This window comes from Arabidopsis lyrata, assembly GCF_000004255.2.
Source record: "Arabidopsis lyrata subsp. lyrata unplaced genomic scaffold ARALYscaffold_1, whole genome shotgun sequence".
Taxonomy (NCBI): Eukaryota; Viridiplantae; Streptophyta; class Magnoliopsida; order Brassicales; family Brassicaceae; genus Arabidopsis; species Arabidopsis lyrata.
Window position 1 is genome coordinate 5,237,646 of NW_003302555.1, and position 26,024 is coordinate 5,263,669.

The window sequence follows — 26,024 nt, forward strand, 5'->3', positions numbered from 1 at the left end:
ATCTCAAAAAGCTTTCAAAATCTACCATATTTCAATAGCATATGTGGAATGCTGGACCAAAATACCCCTGATTGGGACAGAGTCTGTGTCAGGGACAGAGTCTGTGTCAGAGACAGAGACAGTTTTGTCTGGCGCTTCCAAAGAAGGAGCAGGTCTACAATAAATGCTGCACGGTTATTTAAATAATATGTTATATCATGGACAAATTCAGATCTAATGAGTAATATAATTAGATCATGGACAAATTCAGATCGAATGGGCGATATAATTAGATCGAGGACAAGTTCAGATCGAATGGGTAATAGAATTAGATTGGGGACAAGTTCATATCGAATGAGTAATAGAATTAGATCGGGGACAAGTTCATATCGAATTCAGATGGAATGGGTAATAGAATTAGATCGGAGACAAGTTCAGATCGAATGAGTAAGAGAATTAGATCGAATATGTTATATCGGGGACAAGTTCAGATCGAATGAGTAAGAGAATTAGATCGGGGACAAATTCAGATCGAATGGGTAATAGATATAGATCGAGGACAAGTTCAGACCGAATGGGTAATAGAATTAGATCGGGAACAAGTTCAGATCGAATGAGTAATAGAATTAGATCGGGGACAAGTTCAGATCGAATGAATAATAGAATTAGATCGGGGACAAGTTCATATCGAATGAGTAATAGAATGAGTAATAGTACTCGGGGACAACTGGATCTTTTTGTTATTTTGCAATAGAAGGAAAAAAAATTCAATAATCAGGGTAGGTGAAGACAATAATGTTCAACTAATCTGTAGACCAAAATAGATGGTGAAAAATCTAAATAAAATTCGAAACCCTTAAATGAGAACAATTGGTGGACAAGATGTGGAATTCATGATAATAGAGCAAGATGATGAAATCGGGGACAAGATCTAGACGCAACAGAGAATTTCCAATCGGGGACAAGATCTGGAGACAAAAACGAAAGTTAATTGTTTAGTCTCAGGAGATATAATGTTTCTTGGTTAAAATGCACGTGTTTCGAGGGAGAGAAAGATAAATAGAGAAGCTAATATTGTAGGGAAGATAAATAGGGAGGAGAGATAAATAGGGAGGAGAAATAATTAGGGAGGAAAGATAAAAAGGAAGATAAAAAGGGAGGGCAAAATGGTAACTCTACATCAAAATGTGGTATGAGTTGAAAGAAAAGAAGGAATGTGGTAGATTTTGAAAGAAATTGGGAATAAGTGGTAGATTTTGTAGTTTTTCCTTTTTGATGTGGATTAATTAATACTTTATTATTGATTAATTAAATAAAATACCGTATTTTTGATTCATTAGAAAGTGCAACAATAGGCAAATAAATAAAATCTATTTATTTAACCTAAATTCTTCAAGTTTTCCTCAAAATTTTATTTGTGTAGGTGATGTGACCAAACAAAAATTCAGCAAGAATTCCTCAAACTAATGTGACCACTTTATACTGATGTGCCTCGTGTATATTATTTTCTTTCTATTGCACTTTGATTGGCGATGAAGATCAATTTGGTGTGGGACACACCAAAAAAAAAATAAAAAAAAAAAAAAGGAAGAAAGAAGCAGAAAGAATAAAAGGGAAGAAGAGAAGACCACCGGGATGGTTGACAAAATAATTTCATGTCTTTTTCTGATTTTCGTATCTTTTTGTTTTTTTTTTTTTTTTTTTTTTTTGGTAAAAAACAAACTAAATTTTCGTATCTCTTTCTTTACGTTTCTTCTTCTATAGTAAAAAAAAAACTCACAACCTTCTTCTTTAACACCATCCCCTCACAATCACAAACAAGAAGAAGAAGCATAAAGCAGATTTCTTTTTTCTTTGTTTCTAATAATAATTTTAAACGAATCCTTCTAATAATATGGAGACGAGCTTGGCGATAAGAGGATGTGGGTTTGAAGTAAAAAAAAAAAAAATCTCATTTTTATAAACTCTGTTAATTGGATTTTTGTTTTAATATTTGATTTGTCTTAATTACTATGGTTTGGGAGATTTCCAATTTCATCTGCTTAATTTCCAGTAGATTAAAGCATTTTCCTTTTATCTCAATTTGGTACAATCTTGTTCTAATATGTTGCACGGTGATTCGGTGAAAGCTTATCTTCTTGAGACTACTGTAGAAGCAATGGTTTGGCTGACTTCAATGGACCGACCAGTTGATTGATTGATGATGCTCAAGATTTTGCTTCAGCAATGCGTCTTGTTCTTCAGCTTATGATAATGATGGTTCAGTGGAGGATATGAGATTCAAGAAGATTTACAAACCATTCGGAAATGGTTTCTAGTTATCTCTGTTCTATAATCTTGAACCAAAGTTGAAGCTCAAAATTAATATGAAAAACGTTTTTTTTATTCCCTAACTTTCAATTCTTTCAAAAGGCTGAACTAGCTATGGCATTTTTATTTGTTCCTTGAAATTCACAAGTTTGATAAAGGCCCAAACATATTGAAGGCAGATCAAAACAAGCAAGTTTGAGCATGTATAACTTGAATATGAGCCTAAAACAAAAACCAACATGAACCATAGAGAGAGGTCCACGATGGTCCGGGTGGAAGGAGTGGAAAATGGGAGGAGGCTAAAGAATCCTAACACATGCCAGTGCATCTTTTCTAGTCCCAACCACACTGTTTGGTAGAGGTATAATTTGCAACCAAAAAAAAAAAACATGATTTAGAACCGAAGAATTAAAACTTTTCGTCCCATCCTAATCTTTCTCCATAATCAAATACCAAAGAAGAACATCTAAACAATAATTAAATTCAACTTGAGATTCTCACATATACATTCGAAAATGGTTTCTAGTTGAAGAAATGACCGAGAGTTATCTCTGTTCTATAGTATTTAACCAGCGTTATCTCTGTTCTATAATATTGAACCAAAGTTGAAGCTCAAGATCGAATTTTTTTTTGGAAGAGTCGTCGATGATGATGGTTTAGTGAAGGATATGAGAGTAAGGAGATTGTAGAAAAAGCCTAACTTTCTAACAGAGAAGAACACATACCAATTTCTCCAAAATAAACTCAGAAATTCGAGCCAAATTTTTGTTTTAGAAACAACACCCAAATTTCAGAAACAAACAGGACAATCCAGATCTTAAGATTCTAAGTAGCAGCAGCAAAGACCCATAAAGACAACCGAACATTAGACCAAAAACGACACGTCAGAAACGGAAACGACCGGACATGACCAGATCCGCCGGTCGTAAAATCCCAAAATTGTTCCGACAACCGAAATTTAAAGAAACTTAAAACCAAACCTAGATTCAGCGGCGAGGAGGGAGAGTACTCGCCGAGCCCATGCAGGAGCTCCTGTGTAAAAACCTGTCGCCAAACTTCCTCAACCACGAAGTCTGAGCACTCTCTTCTTCCGCCGGCTTCTCAACCGCCTCAGCTCTCTCCGGAGTCGGATCACTGATATCTTCTTCCGCCGGCTTCTCAACCGCCTTAGCTCTCTCCTTCCAAAACTTCACCTTCTCCCAGGCTTTCTTCCCCTCTTCTGCAGCAGTCATCACCTTGTCAATAATCTCCGCATCTCCCTTTTTTTGGATATACTTCGAGGCAAAACGTCCCACGTTCCGTGCACCATTTCGGATCGCCGACCACATCTTTACCAAAAAAAAAAATCCATAGAATCAGTCCAAGATATATAGAGAGAGAGAGAGATAGAAGAGAGAGAGAGAGAGAGGAAACGATCCAAACCTTGTTTTCAAAGCTTGAAGACGACAATGGAGGTTGTAGACGACGATGGAGTGTTACAGTGCGCAGTGCTCTAGCATTAAATGAAGAGAGAGTCTCATATTAATATGTAAAAGAGAGAGACCCGATTGGCCACACGTGTCTCTATTTTTTTTAAACGGTTGTGATAAATAATTTTTTTTTTTTTTTAACTAATGATTTAGAAAAGTGATTTTCTTCTCTTGTTCTATTTTCATTGAATTTATTTGTATCACAAAATATTTTTATACACTACTCTAAAAATAATTCCAATCCCCTATTTTGTGATTTTTTTTTTTCATATTTAAATTCTTAAATCATAAGCATTGCCATATTTTTTATATCTCATGGTTCAAAGCTTTTTGTTTTTATCGAAAACCTCGAGTTTCATGTTTCTCAGGTCGATAGTTTTATAGCGACTCTAATTTTTTCTTAGATCAAAACATATCAATTTGGTTCTCTTCTGAGAGGGACGGGGTTCATGTCAATTTGTGAAAATTTATTTGAACTCGAACATGGAACCGAATATTTTTGGAAACCAAACAAAAAAAAAAATCTCCTGCAAACCTCGAAAGTAATATGTATTTATTATTTGATTGTTTTTAATTGATTTTTTGGACATTTATTCGGATTTCCATATGTTATCTGAAACAAACTTAATTTTTTTTTTTATCGGTATCATCTGAATCTACTAGAACCAAACAGTTGTTTCAAACTCTAAAGTACCTGAAACAACTGTTTGGTTCTCAATTTAGTTTGGATTAGGATTTTGTTCTTCAGATCTAGAAGTCTAAATCCCCTACAAATATTTTTACAGTCTAAATTCGAATTCAGATTTATTTTTTTGGGTTTGGTTTTGAATCGAATATCTGATTCTGGATCTTTTAGTCCATGCCTGTTTTATTTACTTAAAATATTATAGTACTATGTTATGTTAATGTTATTTTTTTTCCAAACTTTGTAATTCGTCCTCATTGTCACTTTTATTCAATAAAAGCCAAAACGGTGTGCAAAGGTTAGTTGATCAACACTTTGTTTTATTGCTTGGAGAAAAAGAAAAACATTCCCAGATTGGAAAAAAACATTCGAAGTGGTCCCCACATAACGAATTTCGGACCCTCGCTGATGAGGATAATTTACCTCTTTACCCTCTCCTTTTTCTGTACACACACATGCTACATCTTTCTTTGTTAGCTAGCATTAGCAACAAAATATATTATTACGCTAAGATTGTCTCATATATTCTCATAAAGCATAATCGTTTAACGAACAAGGATGATATAATTAAAAACAAATTTTATGGATGATACACAGTGAAAAATGTGTATCTTTTTTAGATCGAAAAAATGTACCATCATCATTATTGCATGAACAATTTTTTTTTTTTCTTTTTTTTATACAATCATATAAAAAAAATTCAATTTGGTTTGGGCCACTTTAACGGTTTTTTGCAAAGGATGATAGCTTTGCATGAGGACCACATAAACAACAAAAAAAAACACTCGAGTCTTTGCGATTGATGGGGTCTCTCTCTTGCTCTCTCTACGTGTCCATGTGGGGGTAACCACAACAAATAAACAAAAACGCATCAACTCCATATCTCTGTGTGTCCTCGGATGGAGCGAAAACCAAAAGTAACTTTTCACACCGGGGAACTTGTTGTAGAAATAGGCTTTGTAACTCCGGGAAGTAACGAATGTGAACTTGGATAATGATTGAATCGCGCACGTGAGCACTTTCCTTAAAGAGTATTTCGACCCTTATTAAGCCTTGGGTTACACGAAATCCCTTGTAGGATAAGACAATCAAAGTTCTCTCTTGTTCTAGGCAAAGATACAAGAGAAACAAATAGAGATTATGTGTTTTGTTTATGTGTTTATCACCAAAGATTCTTTCAATCTTTGATCTTGTGAAACTCTCGTGCTCTGTCCTTCTATCTCTCTATTGACACAAGAGAAACAGAGTTTTATAGTGATCAACGGTGTTCACATACGTTTGCAACCGTACGTTTAATATAATAACCGTTTGTACAAAAAGGTGCGATGGTTGGTGAATAACCGTCGATGTACGTACACTAACTGTCGATGTACGTACACTTAAATATCCAACATTCGTGAATAACCGACGATGTACGTACACTTAAATATCACGTACACTTAAATATCCAACATTCCTCCCCCATTTAAGTGTAATCTTTGATTCACAAAATTAACAACACGTAAACCAAACTCATGCATAAATGTAAATATCGTAACGATTGAATTTACATCTTAGTGATATTATACATTCCAAATGCTCGAGAATCAGGATGTCCTACGGATTGAATCGTTCAACTCATTTTGAGCACATGAAGATAATACACACACGAATTAACTCACTACTCTAAGTGTTTATCCTTGACACTATTATAAGCCATGTGTCCTTATCCATTCATGAGCGTATACAAAGCCAAGTCCGAGCTTCTTGAAGCGGCTACACTTCACACCCATATAGGTAGATCTTTTAATCTTGCACCTGCAAAATGCAATTTTTCAAAAGATCTATTAAGAAGAAAACTTCAACCTAACCTTTTCTTGCAGATCCAAGCACTTACTTTGGGATGATATAAATCAGTGCTTCAATCTCTAAGTGTGGGCTTTCCACATTGAATTCAGCCTCTAACGTTGTATTAGAGGGGAATTGGGTATCCCACCATTAGAGATTTCAAATGGACTTTAATCCCATCCCTTTAGCCGACTTGATCACCAAGTCTCTAGCTAATCCTTTTGTCAAGTGATCCGCTAGATTATGTTCAGACCGAATAAATTCTAAAGTAATCACCCCATGAGTGATCAACTCACGTATCCCGCTATGTCTCAAGCCTAGGTGTCGCGACTTACCATTATACACTTGGCTATAGGCCTTAGCCAAAGTAGCTTGACTATCGCAATGGATAGAAATGGGTGACACTGGTTTCGGCCACAATGGAATCTCGGAGACTAGGTGTCTTAACCATTCCACCTCTCTCCCTGCAGCCGTTAACGCTACAAATTCCGATTCCATAGTAGAATTTGTAATACAAGTTTGTTTATTTGATGCCCATGAAATGGCACCTCCCCCAAGTAGAAACACCCAACCACTTGTAGAAGAATGATTTTCCTCGTTGGACCATAAGACCGAAGGAAATCCAAAATATGACAAACCATAATTTATGGTTCCTTTCAAGTACTTGAGCACCCGCCTTACAGCTTGCCAATGATGAGTACTAGGATTACTAGTGTATCTACTCAACTTTCCTACCGCAAAAGCTATATCCGGTCTAGTGCTAGTCATGACATACATTAAGCAACCAATTACTCGTGAGTTTTAAAACCACTTTGCCTTTCCCTTTTATCTTTGTGGTACTTGCGTTTCCCATGTACAACTTTTCTCCACCAGAGCCATGTACGTACATTGAGAACATACTCGCATCAGAACACACATGCTTTGTAGCACCAGTGTCAACCCAACAATCATTGGAGTTTGTCATCATGTTTGCTTCGGAAACGACCGCAACAAACTGATCTTCGACAAGGTTCGCATTACTTGCATCTCCAATCGATGTTCCTTCCTTCTTATGACGGCAGTCCTTGGCCCTATGTCCAAGCTTTCCACAAAGGCGGCAACTTGTCTATGATGCACTACACCGAGATGGATTCATCCATCTACATGTTGTATTAAGGGAATTGGCCTAGAAATCATCGAGAAACGATTCTCATCAAATATTGCATCTCTTGACTCAATTACGGTATGAGCCGCTATAGAATCATTAGGTTCTATGACATAAAACCTATATGTCCTTATAGTCCTTTGGTCTGGAAAGCGGATCAGAGAGAGGAAGTAAGCGCATCAGTTTGGCCGAGAATCGGTAGATCCTTGCGGATCCTCCAATTCCTTGCCGAGCCGCATCCCCGTCTCAACCAAACCGTTACTCCATACAAAGCATCCACGATATGAATATGCTCATGAATGACTAAGCCGATCAACGAACTAATCAAACACCCCGCAATATTCTAGCCCTTAGATCATCCGCACGTCCGGAGATCGTAATCTCCGACACATTACCACGGCTTTACACCCACTTAAGTTGCTTCCTTGTCTCCTCCACACACTCGTTCTCAGCATTCTCTGACACGGTGGGCATTGGCACACTTAGAACATGCACCACATTTAGCGTTGTGAGGAGAAAGTGCATCTTCTTTTGTCATCTTCTAAAATCAACTACTTCAAACTTATCCAATTTGCCAAACTTTGATGTCATCTCACGCACAGAAACATTAGCCATTGTTCACCGTAAATACTCTTTAAGATTGTTGTAGAAATAGGCTTTGTAACTCCGGGAAGTAACGAATGTGAACTTGGATAATGATTGAATCGCGCACGTGAGCACTTTCCTTAAAGAGTATTTCGACCCTTATTAAGCCTTGGGTTACACGAAATCCCTTGTAGGATAAGACAATCAAAGTTCTCTCTTGTTCTAGGCAAAGATACAAGAGAAACAAATAGAGATTATGTGTTTTGTTTATGTGTTTATCACCAAAGATTCTTTCAATCTTTGATCTTGTGAAACTCTCGTGCTCTGTCCTTCTATCTCTCTATTGACACAAGAGAAACAGAGTTTTATAGTGATCAACGGTGTTCACATACGTTTGCAACCGTACGTTTAATATAATAACCGTTTGTACAAAAAGGTGCGATGGTTGGTGAATAACCGTCGATGTACGTACACTAACTGTCGATGTACGTACACTTAAATATCCAACATTCGTGAATAACCGACGATGTACGTACACTTAAATATCCAACATTCGTGAATAACCGACGATGTACGTACACTTAAATATCACGTACACTTTTTTTGTCTATCTGAAATTTGATTAATTAAACTTATGGTGGATTTGATTTGATTATTCAACATTTTCCGATCCAAATAACATTATGATAGAATCTTGTAGTTAGTGTAGTGGAGTATACTATATAACAATAAGGTCTGTTTGTGTGTTATATGGGGATTTTGATGTCAGGGAAAGTGCATGTTTGTTTCCTTAATTAACTAGTAGTAATCATTTAACAGATCAATCTATAGTAATAAAAAACAATGAAAGCTGTTTTTTTATAACCCTCGAATATACTTATATAGGGACGATGCTTTTTGAATCCGGCCTAACAAACAACAAACCTAGACTATCGAAACCACGTGTCATGTCTTTACTGGTCACACTCTTTGTCTTTAGAGGTTTTAAGTGTTTTGTCCTGTAGGATCTCAAAAAACACAAAATGCACTCGCGCTATTTATTTGCTGCTAGTTGCTCCTTCATCAACCACGTGTCATTCTTTTACTGGTTGAAGGCTCCATTAACCATAAACTTGTGGCACAATTAGTAGTCTTCTTAGGACAAACGCAGAAGCCAAAAAGCGTTGAACAACACATATTAGGAGTCGATTGGTTTAGTCATAAAGTGTCACATTTACCAGTGATTGTAGTTGCACAGTTTAACAAGACCTCAACCCAAATGAGACGACAATTTTATTTACGTCAGACGACCATCCGCGATAAGAGTAGTGCAGCTATCTGGGAAACAGTTCAGCCATTGACCTCTATGATCATCAATTTCATTCTCTTGCAGATCCAGTTCACGAAGATGCCTAATAAGAAAGACAACACATTTTATAAACGACTTAAAACGTCGAGAAACGCCAGTTAAAGAAAGGCCGTTCACCTGCAATTAGCAGCAATGGAAGCTAAGCCGTCAGTGGTAAACCCTTCACACCTAACAAGAACCAAAGACTTGAAATTTGCAAAAGAACGTGAAAGAAGCTCCAAGCTTTCATCTGTTACCACCATCCGCTTCAACCTCAGCTCCTCAAGTCCCACACGGCTCCTAGCCAAAGCTTCAATCCAAGGAACCTGTCAGACCGCCGTGCGACCACCCATACCACTCTTCAACGGTCGTGCGACCAAAGCTGCTAAACCTGGCTAAGATTCTAGGGTAAAGTTTTGATCGCACGGTCATGATTCATCAACCAGGGTTAAGGGCCTGTCTCCTTAGAAATCAAGGAAACAGAGGTACGAGCCTATAGAACAGATCCTGTTCAAGTAAGGTCGTGACCATCTGTCTTCTGTGTCCATATATAAACTAGTTGTTTTTCCGCTGGCTTTTCGATGTGGGAACTCTTATTTCCACACTTGACCAACTATCTTATGACACGTGTAATTAATCATTTAGTAAAGGAATTGTTTATTGAAATCTGAGATCCAAGTTTCCTAAGTAGTAAGTACCATAGGCTTTTTGAGTTTACCTTTAGATATGCAATGGTTTCTAATACAGTACAATGCATTACATCATAACATCTAATTCAGCTGTCCATGGATATGCAATTACAAAAGAACCGATTACTTACATACAGAACCTATTCAAAACGAGCAAAAAGAAAAAATGGTGTTTAGCTTCAACAACCAAAGGCTGTGATGATGCCTTAGAGATTCCTCTCGTGTGGCTCGAGCCAAGGAAATCCTAAGAAATCGAACACTTGTTTCTCCGTTGAGAGTTTCAGACTTGCAGTTCCTCTAGCACCCTGAGAAACAAACATTATCACAGCTTCAACATTATCATTCTTTCACTTTAAAACTCAAACATTCACATCAAGTTATTGCTCCCTAACTTACCCGGTTACCGCTAGAACTGTGAGTAGCTGGGAACAGTCCAGTGTCATCAAGTCGATATCCTTTGGATTCTGCTAGCAATCTCAGCCTGCAGTTTCCATCAAATATAAATATTTGGGTTCTTTCTTTGCTAACAATGTATTTGGTGACATGTATACAGATTATATTCATACCTTCTGTTCAACACGTCGTTCCCTGTCCAAGCTATGAGTCCAAATGCATAGATATCCCTTGGATAAACCTGTGTTAAAAGACTAGTTATTGAATGATTTGCTGGGAAGAAATCAACCTAGACATAGCTGAATCAATCATGGTGTTTTCCTTTTTATCTTTGATTAACCCAACTTAGTGCTTTTTTGCATTGTGTGAGTTGTTTTCAGGTGTTACCTTAAAATCGATATGGCGCCGTAGCTCCTGACCAGGATAAGTGCACAGGCCAAAATAAGTGTCAACGCCTGAATCAGTACCCTGCACAATAAGGGTAATCATTGAGGAGAACTGTATGACATTTTTGTTACACATGCAACTCCGAGAGAACGAAGCTTTATCTAATGGTAAAAGAGAGCATTTTATAAGATATTGAAACAATTGAAGGAATGTGGTTTTGACGAAGATGAGATCCTCTCTTACACAATTTTGTAAGATCATCTTACCTCTTCACTGTGGGTGCTGAAGATGAGATCTTCTCTTAAAAAGTTTATTTCTTTTAAACGCTTTACAAACTTTGTCAAAAATCCCTTGTGACTGGTCAGGAAAATAAGAAAAGACAGTTTAAGTAAACTTTGCTACTGGAAACTAACGCAGGAAGATGAGGGACAGAGATTGTAGGTACCTTTGTCCATCAGGATGTGTGATAACTATATCTAGATTGTAGGTACAAGTAGCTTTCCCACGTCTATATGATCCTCCACATACAATATTCACCTGCAGTAAAGATGTTGGTTAGGATTTCATTAAACTTTCATCACCCAAATATGGAGCAAACCGATAAACTGAATAGTTCATACACCAGGCAAAGTTTCCTCGCCGACTCTCTGTAGAAGTTGTTCCACCTCTTGCACCTACAATACAGAAAGTGAAGAAATATGAGGAGAAAACTACATGAAGGATAATAAAGACAGCCAAAATTCACGTTGAAGTCTAAGAACCATACCTCGTGACGTGGAATTCTTGTTCTGATATCATCAAAATATTTCAACCCCAACCTTTGTGCATGCGTTAGTGAATCCTCGTTCTTCAAGTCTTCTAGTGTGCGATGTCCTTTCTCATATAGCTTGAGTGCAGTCGCAGGACTGATACCCCAAACTTCCCCGAACAAACTGATTGTACGAACCTTCAATCATAGTAATGAAACATTTAAAGTGGTAAACAAACGATATCAGACATCTCTAGCTCCATGTCATTGACAGTATTTTTCTTTAAAGAAAAAAGGAACTAGAGAAAACCAAATGGCCTCTACATGTGAGCTTGTATTTAATTGAAAATGGGAGATAGCACAATAACTATAACCAAGGACTTCAAAATTACCTTCTCATCTGTTTCAAAATGTTCAAGCTTGGACAACTTCCCTGTTGTCACAATCTCTTGAATCTGCCAAACTCAGGTAGAAGAATAAAACTTTGTTCTCACAGAAGTACATCATAAAATGTTATAGGTAGGTACTAGAAAAGGATAAGTTTTTGCAATTTTGACACCCACAAACACAAACCTACACAAAACATTTGAAACATTTCTCAACTTACATGATCTCTCATTGCCTTTCCAATTCCAGGGAAGTGTTTGAGCTGATCAACGCTTTCAATCCTAGTGGGGAACTTTTCAATGATGGGGATAGCTTTGTAATAGCTAAAGGACCGTCTATCTTCACCCAAAGCTTTTGAAAGAAAAGAAAGAGTTTTGTTACTTACTTACTATAAGAGAGTAGTATAGAATATAAACACCAGAGATCGTACCTCTATATATGTTAATTAGCTTTCCAAATATCTCAAGTGATATTTCTGTTCAAATCGGGTGGTTTGTACACCGATGTGGACTATAATTCGTTAAAGTACTAATTTATCGAAATGAATTAGTGAGATCATCTCATTGAAAACTATAATAAATAAACACTAGTTACAAGGAAAAGCCCATAAAGAGATTTTTTTATTATATCGAGCTGATTGTATAAGATTATATATTAAAACGGTAATGGTGTTGATACCAGTCATTAAAAAGTCATATTTTATCTTTACTTTGTTATTGAGAATACGTAAGCTACCTACAAATATTCATTTTTCTAAAATTATTATATATATAAAAAAAAACAAGTTTTGAGATACTAATGGGGTGTTATTGGTTTGTGATTTAAATAGAGTTTTAATGACTTTAATTGTTATGTAGAATCTGTTGTTATTCGATCAAGATTTTGTTAAACTCTCTTAAAATTTGGTGTTATTAGTTTGTGACTTGTAAAAAATCATTTAAAATCCTAATGAATATGGTGTTATTGGATTAAGAGTTTTATAAAGTCATTAAAAATTTTGTGTTATTCAACTAAAACAAAACAATCTATGATTGTTAATGACTTTAATTATTGTGTTATTGGTTTATGATTTTGGACACTTTTCTTTACAAAATAAAGTCATGGAAAGTATGATTGAAATATTGAGATTGTTTAGGAGACTTTACAAGATTATAGAAAACTAATCAACAAGACTATTGAAAACTCTCTAACAATTCTTCTAAATCTTTCACTTTTTCACTTTCTATGATTTTATTAAAGTCATCAAAACTCCATTTCAATCACAAACCAATAACACCCCCTTAGTTTGTTATTGGTTTGTGATTGAAATGAAGTTTTAATTATGAACCATACAACATAATATAATATTAGTACACAAATAAACTTATATATTACAAATGTATATCCACAAGGATCGTGTAAATATGGGAAAAACGTTATTAAAACGACAATGCAATCTACATGTTCATACAAATAAACAGTTCCTCTCGTTGACATTTTGGATTAGGTGTAACAGAAAACTATAACTGAAATCTCAAATGGCTAAGGATTTGGATATTATAATTGTTTTCATAATATGGTTCTTACAAGTTACAACTCATAAATTAGATTATACGGATAAAAAAAAAGGAAAACGGACAAAAAAAAAATCCAATCGAACAGCTTTAAATTAAGGAATTTTGATGGTTCTTTATTACAAACTTGAAACTAATTAATTTTGAATTTAACAGATTATGTACAAGTATAGTAGTATTTAGGAAAAAAGATACCTAGCTACACGAAATATGGTACAATACATGGCCACACATCCGAAGTTTAAAAATGTATCACTAACTACACAAACTATATGTATCGCATGCTCACATATACGAACTATATGTAGTCATGTCGCCAACATCACGAACATTTTTTTCTGGTACACTTTTCGCCGGAATCCGGCATTGACCAGTTTGACCGGCGTTAACCAACATAAATATTCATTTTTTTTTAAAGAAAATTTTTGTAAAATATTTAAAATTTATTTACAATATTATATAAAAATTTTATAATTAAAAATTTATTTATAATATTATGTTATTATGATTTATTTAAATTTTGGTAATTTTTTTTTGTAAATTTATTTAAAATTTTTTTAGAAAATTATGTTATTGAATCATTTATAATATTATATAATTAAAAAAATATATACAATATTCAATATAAAAATATTTTGTATATATATTCAATGCATTGATTTTTATAATTAGTTGGTTACGATAATTTCAAAACTAAACTAAAAATAAAATAAAAACCAATTAGGTAAAATAATTGTAAATATGAAATTTTCTATACTCTCTAGTCTAAAGTTTTGTGTATAATATGTTGTTAATTTTTGTATATAAAATTATTACGAAAAATTCTTTTAATAATACAAAAAAAATTAACAACATATTATAAAAAAAAATTTAGACTAGAGAGTATTTAAAATTTTCTATAGAGAGATTTGAGACTTCTCGCGGGCGAGAGGAAAGAAAAAATAGACAACGAATAACTCATGAGTAATATACGCCAAAAATTGATAAAAAACCATATAGCAAATAGACATTGTTTAGTTAATATTATTTTCTTAATTTTTTTTTTTAGTTTTACGTTATTTAATGGATATTCTCTAATTCCTTATAAATTTTGTCTTTTTTTTTTTTTTTTTTGAGGATTTCTCATATTGTCACAATTTTGTTTTACATCTTACCCACATTGAAATTAGAAGCCCACATTAAAATTAGAAAGTGTTATACACTCTTCCGATGGATGTTGATAATTTATTAAAATTCAATAATATATATATATATATATATATATATATTACTGTGCTTATAATATTTTGAATTTATCAATTTTTATAAATATTTATTAAATATCATTCTATAACATATAATAAACAAAAATACAAATAGTATTTTATATTACACATTATGCACAAATAATATTTTAAAATTAAATAAATATAATAATAAAAATAAAAAATAAAAATAAAAATAAAAATTAAAATTTAATATAAAAATTAAAATTAAAAATGACAATATCGACTGGTAACCCGTGCAACACACGAGTCCATATCTAGTATATATATATATACTCCAAACAAAGTATTAGAGCAAGTCCGGTATTTGATTTATACCGTGTGAAATCGAACTGGTTATAGAGGAAGGATTATTGAACCGGGTTTTCTTTCCAAAGATACGAAGAACTTAACTAGGCCTACATCTATCATTAGTTAAGTTTATTACATTAAAAAAGGCTCTAACTCTCGTATTTCATGAAGGAATAATTGACATATAACTTTTGATTACACATATAACTTCGTGGATATCTTCTTCTTTCTATTTTTGGAAATGCGCCTTTAATTTAGTGTATATTTATTTACCTTTCTCTTCTTTATTGTATTTCTTTTTTTCTCTTCTGTAAAAGCCGTGAGTTGCAAGCAAGAGCTCAAATCCCTTGTATATAAAAATACTGTATATGCGTTTTTGGTAGGCTTGTCAATAAGATCGAATACACAAGGCTCTCTGCCTAAAACCATTTCCATAAGATCCGATTTCTCTCACGGCATTGGGGAACATGTCATCCACGGATCTGAAACCGGAGAAGTCGGATCCCAAATCTCAAAATAACCAAGTCCCGTCAGAGGAACTGGGAGACTCGTCAAGTGATAATTGGCGATATCGATTCCAAGATTTCATGGAAGGAGGTGCTTGCAAAGAATCATATCTGGATTATCATTATTGCTTTGATGAAGAGGAGCCCAAGTATAAGGAAGTACTGGAGAAATGTATGAACGCTCACTCTGATTACTATGAGCCCGTTCTCGCACTCTTAGAGACTTGTAAGGAACAATTGACAAATGATATAGAAGCCATCTTCCTTCCGTCAACCATTTTGGATCAAACAAAAGAAGGAGACGCAGAGAGGGAAGAGATGCTAGAAGAGAAGGTTCTAGCATTCATGAAAGGAGGTGGTTGCGAAGAACAATGTACGGCTTGGAGGGATTGCTTTGAGGAAGCTGAGAAAAACAAGGAAGATGTCGACATTAAGTGTGCGGGAGTCCATGCTATGTGGTTCAACTGTATGGATGCTCATTCTGATTACTTTCATCCATTTCTCGCGCCCCTTAAAACTGCTGGAGAAGACTTTGAAAAGAAGCTCGAAGCCTTTGTCTCTCCGAAGCAAGCTGACTAAAGGATTTTAGGTATACGTACGGAAGCAAGATGAGAGATGACTAAGAGGAATTTTTGGTTTTTTTTATTAAGGTTTTCTTTGTTTGCAAGGAATATCAATATTACATTTGGGGATCAATTGTTAGCGTTTCCATATGAATGAATGAATACTCTTTACCCTTATTTATTTATATATATGATTCGAATAATTTGCTCTATATAACTAAATGTCATGACTTTGTTGATGCCCACTTTAGAATCCAATTTGTGCTTATAATTCTTAAAATGTTCGAAGACCTATATAGCTTTTTCGTTAGGCGCATTATCTGTCCATACTTTGGAATCTTGTAATTTAGGTACGGTTTATAAAAGTTACGGCGGTGTGTGAAATGACAAATTAGGGAAATATAATATCACTAACAAGATTCTTTGACAGCAGTGCAAAATATCAAGGGGCAGAGGAATCATCAGAAATAGAAAACAGCTTGATTCAGACGCAAGAAGCAAGGCCAGAGCCTGAGAACGTAGAAAAGGAAGTTGGAGAGCGGAGCTATGGAATCATCAGAGATAGAAAATAACTCAATTCCAACGGGTATAGAGACAAACTAATACCATTTTCAATTAGTCTAACTTGGAGCTGATTCTTATGTTTGTTGTTTCATCAAGAAATGCAGCTTGATAGCGAGATGTCCTCGGGATCCTCTGAGGAGAAGACCATTAAAAGCGATCGACTCAAGAGAATTCCTTCGAAACCAATTTTCTCAAACCATCGTAGAAGCTTCTTTACAAGGGAAACCACAAAGGTTAATTCTGGTTTAGTATCTTGATTTTCAAGGAATTGTGCTTTCTTTCTCCTTTTTTTTTTCCAGTTTTGACTGACTGGTTGCTTTTGTTATAGATTAGACCCGTCTTCCGTGGAGCCATCAGTTTCAACCAAAGGACAACCGTTAATCGTGAACTATGAAGGCCGTCAGGTCTCTGTTGAGCTCAAGGGCCCTCCTACCAGATCGTCCTTGGAGGTTCAGAACTAACACTCTTTTACTATTTATTCGTTAATAAGATAAGAGGCATATGATCAACTCTGTTTTGTGTGATTTTTATAGGAAAATGATTGGAATAAGGCAGAGTCTCTAGTTAAAACAGAATTACGAGCAGATGTTGAGCTAATAAGTTCAAGCACTAGAGGATTTGCTGTAAGTAAGATTTGTACTCATTTTCTAGTTTCATCTCTTTCTTGTTTACTAATATGTATTCTTTTCTATTTAAACCCTTTTTACAGGTTTCCTATGGATCTTTGATCGGATTTTTACCCTACCGGAACCTAGCAGCAAAATGGAAATTTCTCGCATTTGAATCATGGTTAAGAAGAAAAGGTGTAGATCCATCACTGTATCGACAAAACCTTGGGGTAATCGGAGGTCAAGATGTCACAAGTAAAGCTCCATCTCCAGATTCAAGCTTAGATTCTGAAGTCGCTACATCGATCAACGGAGAAGTTTCTTCTGATATGAAGCTGGAAGATCTTCTTATGGTATATGACAGAGAAAAGCAGAAGTTCCTGTCATCTTTTGTTGGCCAGGTTTGTCAAAAAAATCTGTAACTTTTATTATCATACATGGAAATGCTTGTTTTTCCTCCCTAAACATTTCAACTCAATGCAGAAAATCAAAGTGAATGTTGTTATGGCTAATCGAAACTCAAGGAAGCTTATATTTTCGATGAGGCCGAGAGAAAATGAAGAGGAAGTTGAGAAAAAACGAAATCTTATGGCTAAGCTTCGTGTTGGGGATGTTGTGAAATGCTGCATCAAGAAAATTACCTATTTTGGTATTTTCTGTGAGGTACTACGCCGGAGTTTATCATATCTTTGTAGTAACTTCTTGCTAATAGACCCACAAGAACAGAAACCAACGGAAACAAGTTTTGGTTGTGTGATCAGAACAAGTTGATTTGTGATTCATATCAATGTAGTCTTCCCCCTTAAGGCATCTTTTCTGCAGTTCTTAACCATATGTTAAGCTCAAACCAAGCCTGTAATCCTTGTTCTTATGATCTAAACTTGCAGATAGAAGACACTCCAGTCCCATATTCATTTCTTTTTTAAGAATTGCAGATGCAACACCGTCAGAATCAATCATTCCCTGGACACTAGACTAAAACAAAAGCTCAACTTATTAGAATTAAAACGGATTTATAAAGAATTTGTTTTCAATTCCATTATAATCTAAAAATTACCAATATTACCAGTCTAGAAATGTCCCATTCATATCCAACACTAGTTTTAACATCTCTTGAAAAGCAATCGTATACAAAATCAGTGGCAAGTGAAACCTGATTATGAGCAAAAAGATACATGTGTCATGATTATTATCTCATCTCTACCGAGTTTTAAGAAAAAAAATGAGAAAAGTGCATTACCTTTTTTGAAATCTTTTGAACATAGGTCATAATTACTCTACCAATGCTAACAACTTTAGCAGAGGCGACCTGTTAATAAAGTTAATAAACAGTAAAAAGCATTCAACAACATAGAATTTGGCTGCATGTAGCAATCCACCCATTCAATATGTGTTCAACTAGGATCACCCTGTACTTACGACCTCTACCTAATTTACCATGTACTCTTCTTCTTCTTCCGAATCCCACCAAAACTATAAAATTCTACCTAATTAACTAAATTCAATTAATCTATGTAATTGCGATTAAAATCAATAATTCGCTTCACTATTACGTTTTTAGAGCTACCCGATTTTAAAATCTTGACTCGGCCAAGCTTTTCAATGTGTTGTTAACATGTTGTAAATTAGGGTAACTATAAAATATGATCCAAATTTCCTATGAATTGAGTTTGTGAGCTATCTAATAAAGTGATAGGGAAGAAACATTACCATCCTATCGGTCTCGTATCTGGCAGCATAACCTACACCCGACTCTTGAGCCATACTGGCCCAGAAGAACTCACCACCCAAAGATAGACGAGGTGTCACACGCTGTACAGAAAATTGCTATCAACAATTAAAAAAAATCAACGTTTACAGTAAAATATGATGCAAATAGTCTATTCTTTTTCTTTTGTATTTGTGAGCTAATTGTCATTGATGTATTAAAATGCTCATAACACAGCAAATCTACTTGAATATATGTTGCTCCAATAGCGCTATTGCTCCCGAGTTGAAATTGAGCTCTGTAGTTTAGAGCCTACAGAAATGGTAGCAAAAAAAAAAAAGAAGTGAAAGAAACTATTAAGCAAAACGTCATCACAAAGGTAGCAAATATTCTTATAGAGATAATTTCCTCACCAGGTATTCAAAGTTGACTTGTGCCTGGTACAAGTGTGTATTTCTCAGCTGGAAAAGAACGTAAGAAAACACATTTTATCACTGATACACCATAGAATAATCACATTATCTCTAGTTGCAAAACTTACCTCAGTCTTTGCATGCACAATCAACTTATCAGTTATATCGGCTTGCATTCTCGCAGATAGGTCACCATGAGAATTAACAGTTCCATAAAACGACAGCTGCAACAAAACATTTATCTTATGATTTCCATAAAGAAACAAAAATATTAAATAATCCAATAATTCGTCTTTGATTTATTTTTCACATAAAACCTTTTGGTCTAAGTAGTAGGCACCAAGCTGATAATGGTCTGGCCCCATCGTTGAACTGTTTGACACAAGAATAAACGTGCTTAACGAGAAATACCAAAAGAGAAGGACAAAAATTGTGTGCAAATATGACTGTAAACATAAACACAATCACCTGATATGAAGCTTTTCATCAAAAAAGCCGGGGCAGTATGCTAAATATAAACCCCTGAAATAATCAGGGTTTAAGATGTCTGCACAGAAATAAAACTGGTTACAAGAGTTGACGAATGACTTTTGACTATGCTGTTCGTTTGGCAGTAGCAGGAACATGCGACTAATCGCGCGATCAATCGCTGCGACTTGCGATTGATTTTTTTTATCGCAAGAAAAAATTAGCGATGCGAGTTTTTAAATAGCGATTAATCGCAGCAACCAGTCGCGCGAATTGCTAAACGAACATTATCCTGCAATTCAAAATCGCAGTCGCAATCGCCATGGGATTATGAAACGAACATGACCATACCATGACCGGTCGACTTTGAATCAAAATCCGGATCAATTTAAATCATACTAGATACTTTCTACTGGATGTAAGACCACTATGAAACGATTCATGGAAAACAATTAGAAGAAACGAAACAGAGTACCCTAAAGTGCTCCAACTAATTGGCCAATACAAACATAAGACAGCTAAATCTCTAATACAATGCACTGAAGCTAGACTCATCTATCTCCATGCTGATCAAGAAACCCATATATCGATTGAGATTTCCGGGAATTCAATAAGTTATGTACAGTGGAATTGCTAAAGAGAGAGAATATTAGAAGAAAGAAAATTGCTAAGTATGATAATATACTTAACTGAAAGCTTCCTTATCGAGGAAGTCATATCCAACAGGACAAGTGAGGTTCGAGTTATCAACTTTCTCAAGGGCTTGTTTCGTCGTTAACGGTGGTAAGATATCCGCCATCGCCGCCGTTATCTTCTTGGGGGGGGGGGGGGAAGCGAAGATCTAAAGGTTTGGGACGACCCTCTTATAGTAGTGCCAATGCTGGGTTTCTCCGGTTTGGTCTTAATTAGGTGTGGGAATTCCGGGTATTTGAGTCGGTTTGTCATTCGGTTAAGAGTTCTAGTATCCATTCATGTGTTTTAGAATTTGGATTCGGTTCTTTTTTAGTTAAGATCGGTTCGGATATTTAAGTGAAGAACCGAATTTTATAGGGTTTAGTTTGGATTGGGTATTTTTGCCGAAACTATCCGAAATACCCATTAAAAACTATAAAACTGTTTCATTTTAATGAAATTTGGTTTAGTTTTGCAAATATTTCCAAAAAAAACCCAAAGTAATTTTTATTTGGACGTTTAATACCCAATTGTTTTGGATTGGAATAAAAATACCTCAATTAATAAAGTTTAGTCTAAAAATTCCTTATATTCGACTTGTTGCTGGATTCAAACCCGTGATTTAACGTCCGTTAACGGCCGTTACGGAATCAATAACCGGCGTTAAATTTTTCAACCCCTGTGTTTATAAATATATAGATGCATGCGTACTGTGTAAACTAATATATTATCCTAGTCTGGTGGTAAGAGCTGTGTTTTGTCATCCATAGAACTCGGGTTCGAATCCTCCCCAATACCAACCACTGATTTTTTGTTTTCGTTCCCTTCCACCATTTCTCTCCTTCTCCTTCCTCCTCATTTAATCCAAAGCTCCGTCGCCGTCGCCATCTCTCCTTAGTTAAACCCACCATAAACTTTCTCCAATTTGCTTTCTCTAATGGCCATTTGTACATGAAAGTTTCAATATTTTTCTCTAAAATTAGGGTACATAACAAAGGATTGATGATGAAGAAACAACGATGTAATTACAGAACCCATAGATCTGGAATTCACAAAGTAAAAAAAATAACCATAGATTTGCGTTACACAGTTCAGAGGAAGAAGAAGGAGAGAAGACGGAAGAAAAAAAAAAAAAAAAAAAGAGCGAAAGAGGGGAGGAGGGGGAACCCGGACAGCAAGGGTGACAAAATCAACCTGTCACCACCAGACTAGGGGAATATACATGTACTAACTTCTAAAGAGATTGTATATGTCTTCTTAAACACACGGAATTGAAAATTTTAACGCCGGTTATTGATTCCGTAACGGCCGTTAACGGACGTTAAATCACGTGTTTGAATCCACCAACAAGTCGAATATAAGGAATTTTTAGACTAAACTTTATTAATTGAGGTATTTTTATTCCAATCCAAAACAATTGGGTATTAAACGTCCAAATAAAAATTACTTTGGGTTTTTTTTGGGAATTTTCCCAAATAAAATTGTTTAATTTCAAAAAATTAAAACTAACAATATTTGAATATTTAGATTTTTTGAGTATAAACATAACTAATATCTTTTGTTATAATTATTATTTTAGATACCAGAACTTAAGACCCTAGCGATATCACGGGAGAAAATATTTCAAAAATCATTCAAAAGATATCAAACGAAAATTTATAATGAATTGTAAAAGTTTTCAATTTTTTCAAAAAATAATAAATTAATATATACTTTACAAAAACTATGATAAAGAAAGGGAATTTGGTCAATTCTACCACATTGGACCAAAGCCTTTCCATTTCAACCACATTTGATAATCATTTTTCACTCATACCACATGTATTGTAGTATAAAAATGATGGTTTTGCCCTCAGATGATGTGGTAGATAAAATGCAACATTTAGGGACAAATATTTGGGGGACAATAAACTTATTCGGGGACAATAATCAAACGAAATATAAACATCAAAAAAATGAAAAGACCGCAATTAAAATTTAGAAGAACTAAAATCGAAGAACAATGAATTAAAATCGAGGGACAAAAACTAGCTAACATGCAAAAATAAGATGAAATTGTGGAAGACTCAAACTTCGGAGACAACTGTATGTAAACTTCCTTTTGTACGGTTAAACAATGAATTTTGTCCCCGAAATTTAAGCACACAAAAAGAAGGGCAAAATAGTCATTACATACGACAATTGTGGTTTGATAAATGGGCATGTAATGTGGTAGAAGAAAAAAGAATTGGGTCAAATGTGGGCCATGTGGCATAGATGTTAATTTTCTCATAAAGAAAACTCTCACTAGCATTTATTAAATATATTAGTATTAGAAAACATTAATTTGTAACTAAAAAACTATTCCCAAGTGTAAAAGACATAACTAAAAAACTATTTCCAAGTATAAAATGCATCAAATAAACTAAATATTATAACGGTTTGATAAATAAGCAAAAATGTTCATTGGTTCGTCAAATGAACCAAATGTTACTATGTTAAAACGGTAGCAACAATTCATTTAAATATATTTTAGTAATTAAATATTTTTTTAAAAATATGACAAACTTTAACCGAGAGACGCGACCGTAGATATCAACTATTCCAAAAGTTGCAATAGTTCGTCAAATATACCACATATTGCTTGGTTCATCAAATATACTAAAAATTACAATGGTTCGTAAAACAAAATTAAAAGTTGCTATGATTCGTCAATAAACCAAATGTTCCAACATTTCAATTAAAAGGTTATAATCTCATTTCAATACATTTTAGTAATTAAAATTAAGAATTAAAAATAATAATTTATGAAAAGTTACACTGATGGTAGATGATTAAATGTTATATAACGATTTATAAAATAAACTTAAAGTTGCAATTGTTCGTGAAATAAATTAAATGTTGCAATGGTTCAACTAACCGGTTGCAACTGTTTTACGAAGAGTTACGATAAAAATATGCAACCGTAGAAAACATTTACTCGGATTGCAATTTTCTCAAAATCATAATGTAAAATATATTTTTTAGTTTAAAAAAAACGAAATGTTGCTATATACCAAAAGTTGCAACGGTTCGTTAAGTTTATCAAATAAACTAAAGATTACAATGGTTCGTAAAACAAAACAAAAGTTACAATAAAAAGATGCAATCGGATAAAACATTCAGATTGCAATTTTCTAAAAAAATAGAACCCTAAAATATATATTTTAGTTTTTAAACAAATTAGCGAAAAATTACGATTAAAAGACACAACCGTTGACAATGAGTTTTTGCAAAAATGCCCATTTTTCAATGCCTCTTTTCAAAAATGCCCCTTCTTTAAAACCTTATAAAAAATGCTCATAAAATATAAGATTTACCCAAATATGTATGTAACATTATTAAAACATACACAAATAAGTATCTAAAATCTTATTTGTGTATGTAACATTATTAAAACATACACAAATAAGTATATAAAACCTTTGAAAAACCTTTAAAACTCTTTAAAATATCTTGTAAAACCTTTGAAAAACCTTTAAAAACCTTTAAAATATCTTGTAAAACCTTTAAAAACACCTAATAAAATCTTATAAATACTTGGATCGAGTCTTCAAGTAATAGTTACCATCCATAAGTACCTTATAAACCTAATAAAATTTTCTAAATTTTTCATATTTAAAAAGGGCATTTTTGAAAATGGACAACTAAAAAGAACATTTTTGAAAAGGGGCACACCAAAAGGGGCATTTTTAACAACCACAAAATGAGATTGCATTTAATTCAGTTAGATCAAAAATCAAAATATTATAAATGAATCGCTTCTAAAACGTAGATTATTTTTAATTAATTAAGAAAGTTAGATATTATTTGGAATTAATTTAGGAAATTTTTTTTTTCAATTTCGAATTATTTGGTTATTGAAATAGAGATTTGTTTGAGGTAACTACGGAATTTACCAATTATTCGCATAATCGAATATGTTATGAACATATATTTAGTATACCAAATTCAACCCGTGCATGAAGTCTATATTTTTATTTTAGAATCCTAATGAAAATATTGCGTGCACAATCTATTATTCGTTATTTCCAAAATTGCTTGCACAATCAAATTTTCAAATATTTTGTAGTGTCAACCTTATTTAATCTATCTGATCATATAATCTTAACATGCCGTCTATTATAAGGATCATAATTTTATATCATATAATATATTACATTTAACCCTCCGCCTACTATAACTATTTTAATATATTTTTTTAGAAAATTAAATTAAGGGAGACTCACAAAAATGCCCTTTTTCAATACCCCTTTTCAAAAATGCCCCATTTGGCTGTCTATTTTTAAAAATACCCCTTTTTATGTACAAAATAACTAAATTACCCTTCTTTTAATAAAAGATATCACAAATATATAAGGAAAACATGAGAATGTACACATATCAAAATTACAAATTTGATTTTGTAAAAACTTGTAAAACCTTTAAAATACCTTGTCAATTTTTCCAGCCAAAAAATTTTCCCGCCAAAAAATTTTTTTTGCGGGAAAAGTGATTCCGCAAATTTTTGGCGGGAAAAATTTACAAGGTATTTTAAAGGTTTTTTACAGGGTATTTATTAGGTTTTACAATGTATTTTAAAAGGTTTTACAACGTATTTATAAGATATTTATAAGATATTATAAGATTTTACAAGCTATTTTATAAGTTTTTACAAGTTATAAGGTTTTACAAGTTTTTTATAAGGTTTTACAAGTTATAAATACATTATAAAACCTTATAAGTACCTTGTAAAACCTTTTAAAATACATTGTAAAACCTTACAAAACACTTGTAAATACTCTGTAAAACCTTTAAAATAACTTGTAAATATTTCCCGCCAAAAAAATTTCGCCAAAAAAATTGCGGAATCACTTTTCCCCGCAAAAAAAAATTTTGGCGGGAAAAATTTTTACAAGGTATTTTAAAGGTTTTTACAAGTGTTTTAGCGGAAAAATTACGTGATCACTTTTGTATTTTGTGGACCTAATTTTGTTTCAAATAAAGGTAAAATGGTCATTAAAAATTAAAAGAGGGCAAACTTAAAAATGGACTCTCAAAGGAGACATTTTTGAAAAGGGGTATTGAAAAAGGGGCATTTTTAACAATTTCTCTATATTTTTATCTCTAATGACATTCTAATGTATTAACTTACAAAGGGAAAGGTTATTAAATGGTAATTATAAATTGTACTCCCCAAATAATAGTATAGGATTATTGATAATCAATACAATAAAACTACTAAGAGTCTCTCCAACAGTGACACATCAGTTTTTTTTTAATTATTGTAGGACTGACACATCATTAAAAATGATACCCAATCAAAATATAACGGGTAATACAAATTCAGCTGTCCAACATATCACGTCTGTTTTTCAGCTTGCCACATCAACTATTTATTATCAAAAAAAAAACACACCAACTAAAAAAAGACAACCAATCAAATTAAAAAAAAAATAACCCCACACTTATTTATTTTATTTTTA

At 33.7% G+C, this 26,024-nt stretch overlaps 3 protein-coding genes and 1 pseudogene across 3 annotated transcripts; 1 reads left to right on the plus strand and 3 right to left on the minus strand.

Moving 5' to 3' along the window:
* Positions 1–3,026: 3,026 nt before the first annotated feature.
* On the minus strand, positions 3,027–3,767 carry LOC9328769. Its single transcript, XM_021013879.1, has 2 exons — positions 3,712–3,767; positions 3,027–3,617 (listed from the first exon to the last, which is right to left on the minus strand). Exon 2 carries the CDS (start codon positions 3,615–3,617, stop codon positions 3,276–3,278), a length of 342 nt encoding a protein of 113 aa, XP_020869538.1. The 5' UTR covers positions 3,712–3,767; the 3' UTR covers positions 3,027–3,275.
* A 6,454-nt stretch (positions 3,768–10,221) lies between these two features.
* LOC9328770 (DNA polymerase lambda) lies at positions 10,222–12,615 on the minus strand. The gene is given in 13 exon segments (XM_002892662.2): positions 10,222–10,320; positions 10,412–10,496; positions 10,582–10,649; positions 10,796–10,876; positions 11,062–11,152; positions 11,241–11,332; positions 11,416–11,469; positions 11,562–11,741; positions 11,936–11,998; positions 12,151–12,281; positions 12,361–12,394; positions 12,396–12,440; positions 12,592–12,615. Coding segments are annotated over 13 exon segments (1,047 nt in total).
* Positions 12,616–15,506: 2,891 nt separating this feature from the next.
* Positions 15,507–18,051, plus strand: LOC9326025 (annotated as a pseudogene).
* On the minus strand, positions 17,694–20,685 carry LOC9326026 (mitochondrial import receptor subunit TOM40-1). The gene is made up of 10 exons (XM_021013867.1): positions 20,560–20,685; positions 19,870–19,948; positions 19,719–19,773; positions 19,530–19,625; positions 19,402–19,449; positions 19,235–19,300; positions 18,991–19,092; positions 18,521–18,589; positions 18,347–18,433; positions 17,694–18,255 (listed from the first exon to the last, which is right to left on the minus strand). Exons 1-10 carry the CDS (start codon positions 20,666–20,668, stop codon positions 18,106–18,108), a joined length of 861 nt encoding a protein of 286 aa, XP_020869526.1. The 5' UTR covers positions 20,669–20,685; the 3' UTR covers positions 17,694–18,105.
* Positions 20,686–26,024: the final 5,339 nt, after the last annotated feature.

What these genes read in the sequence shown, in the direction of transcription:
- LOC9328769 (XM_021013879.1), bottom strand. Translation starts at nt 3,617, where the DNA reads ATGTGGTCGGCGATCCGAAATGGTGCACGGAACGTGGGACGTTTTGCC.
- LOC9326026 (XM_021013867.1), bottom strand. Translation starts at nt 20,668, where the DNA reads ATGGCGGATATCTTACCACCGTTAACGACGAAACAAGCCCTTGAGAAA. An exon ending in AAGTCAACTTTGAATACCTG is followed by an intron (nt 19,301 to 19,401) that starts GTGAGGAAATTA and finishes CCATTTCTGTAG; the next exon opens with GCTCTAAACTACAGAGCTCA. An exon ending in GATACGAGACCGATAGGATG is followed by an intron (nt 18,590 to 18,990) that starts GTAATGTTTCTT and finishes CTTTATTAACAG; the next exon opens with GTCGCCTCTGCTAAAGTTGT.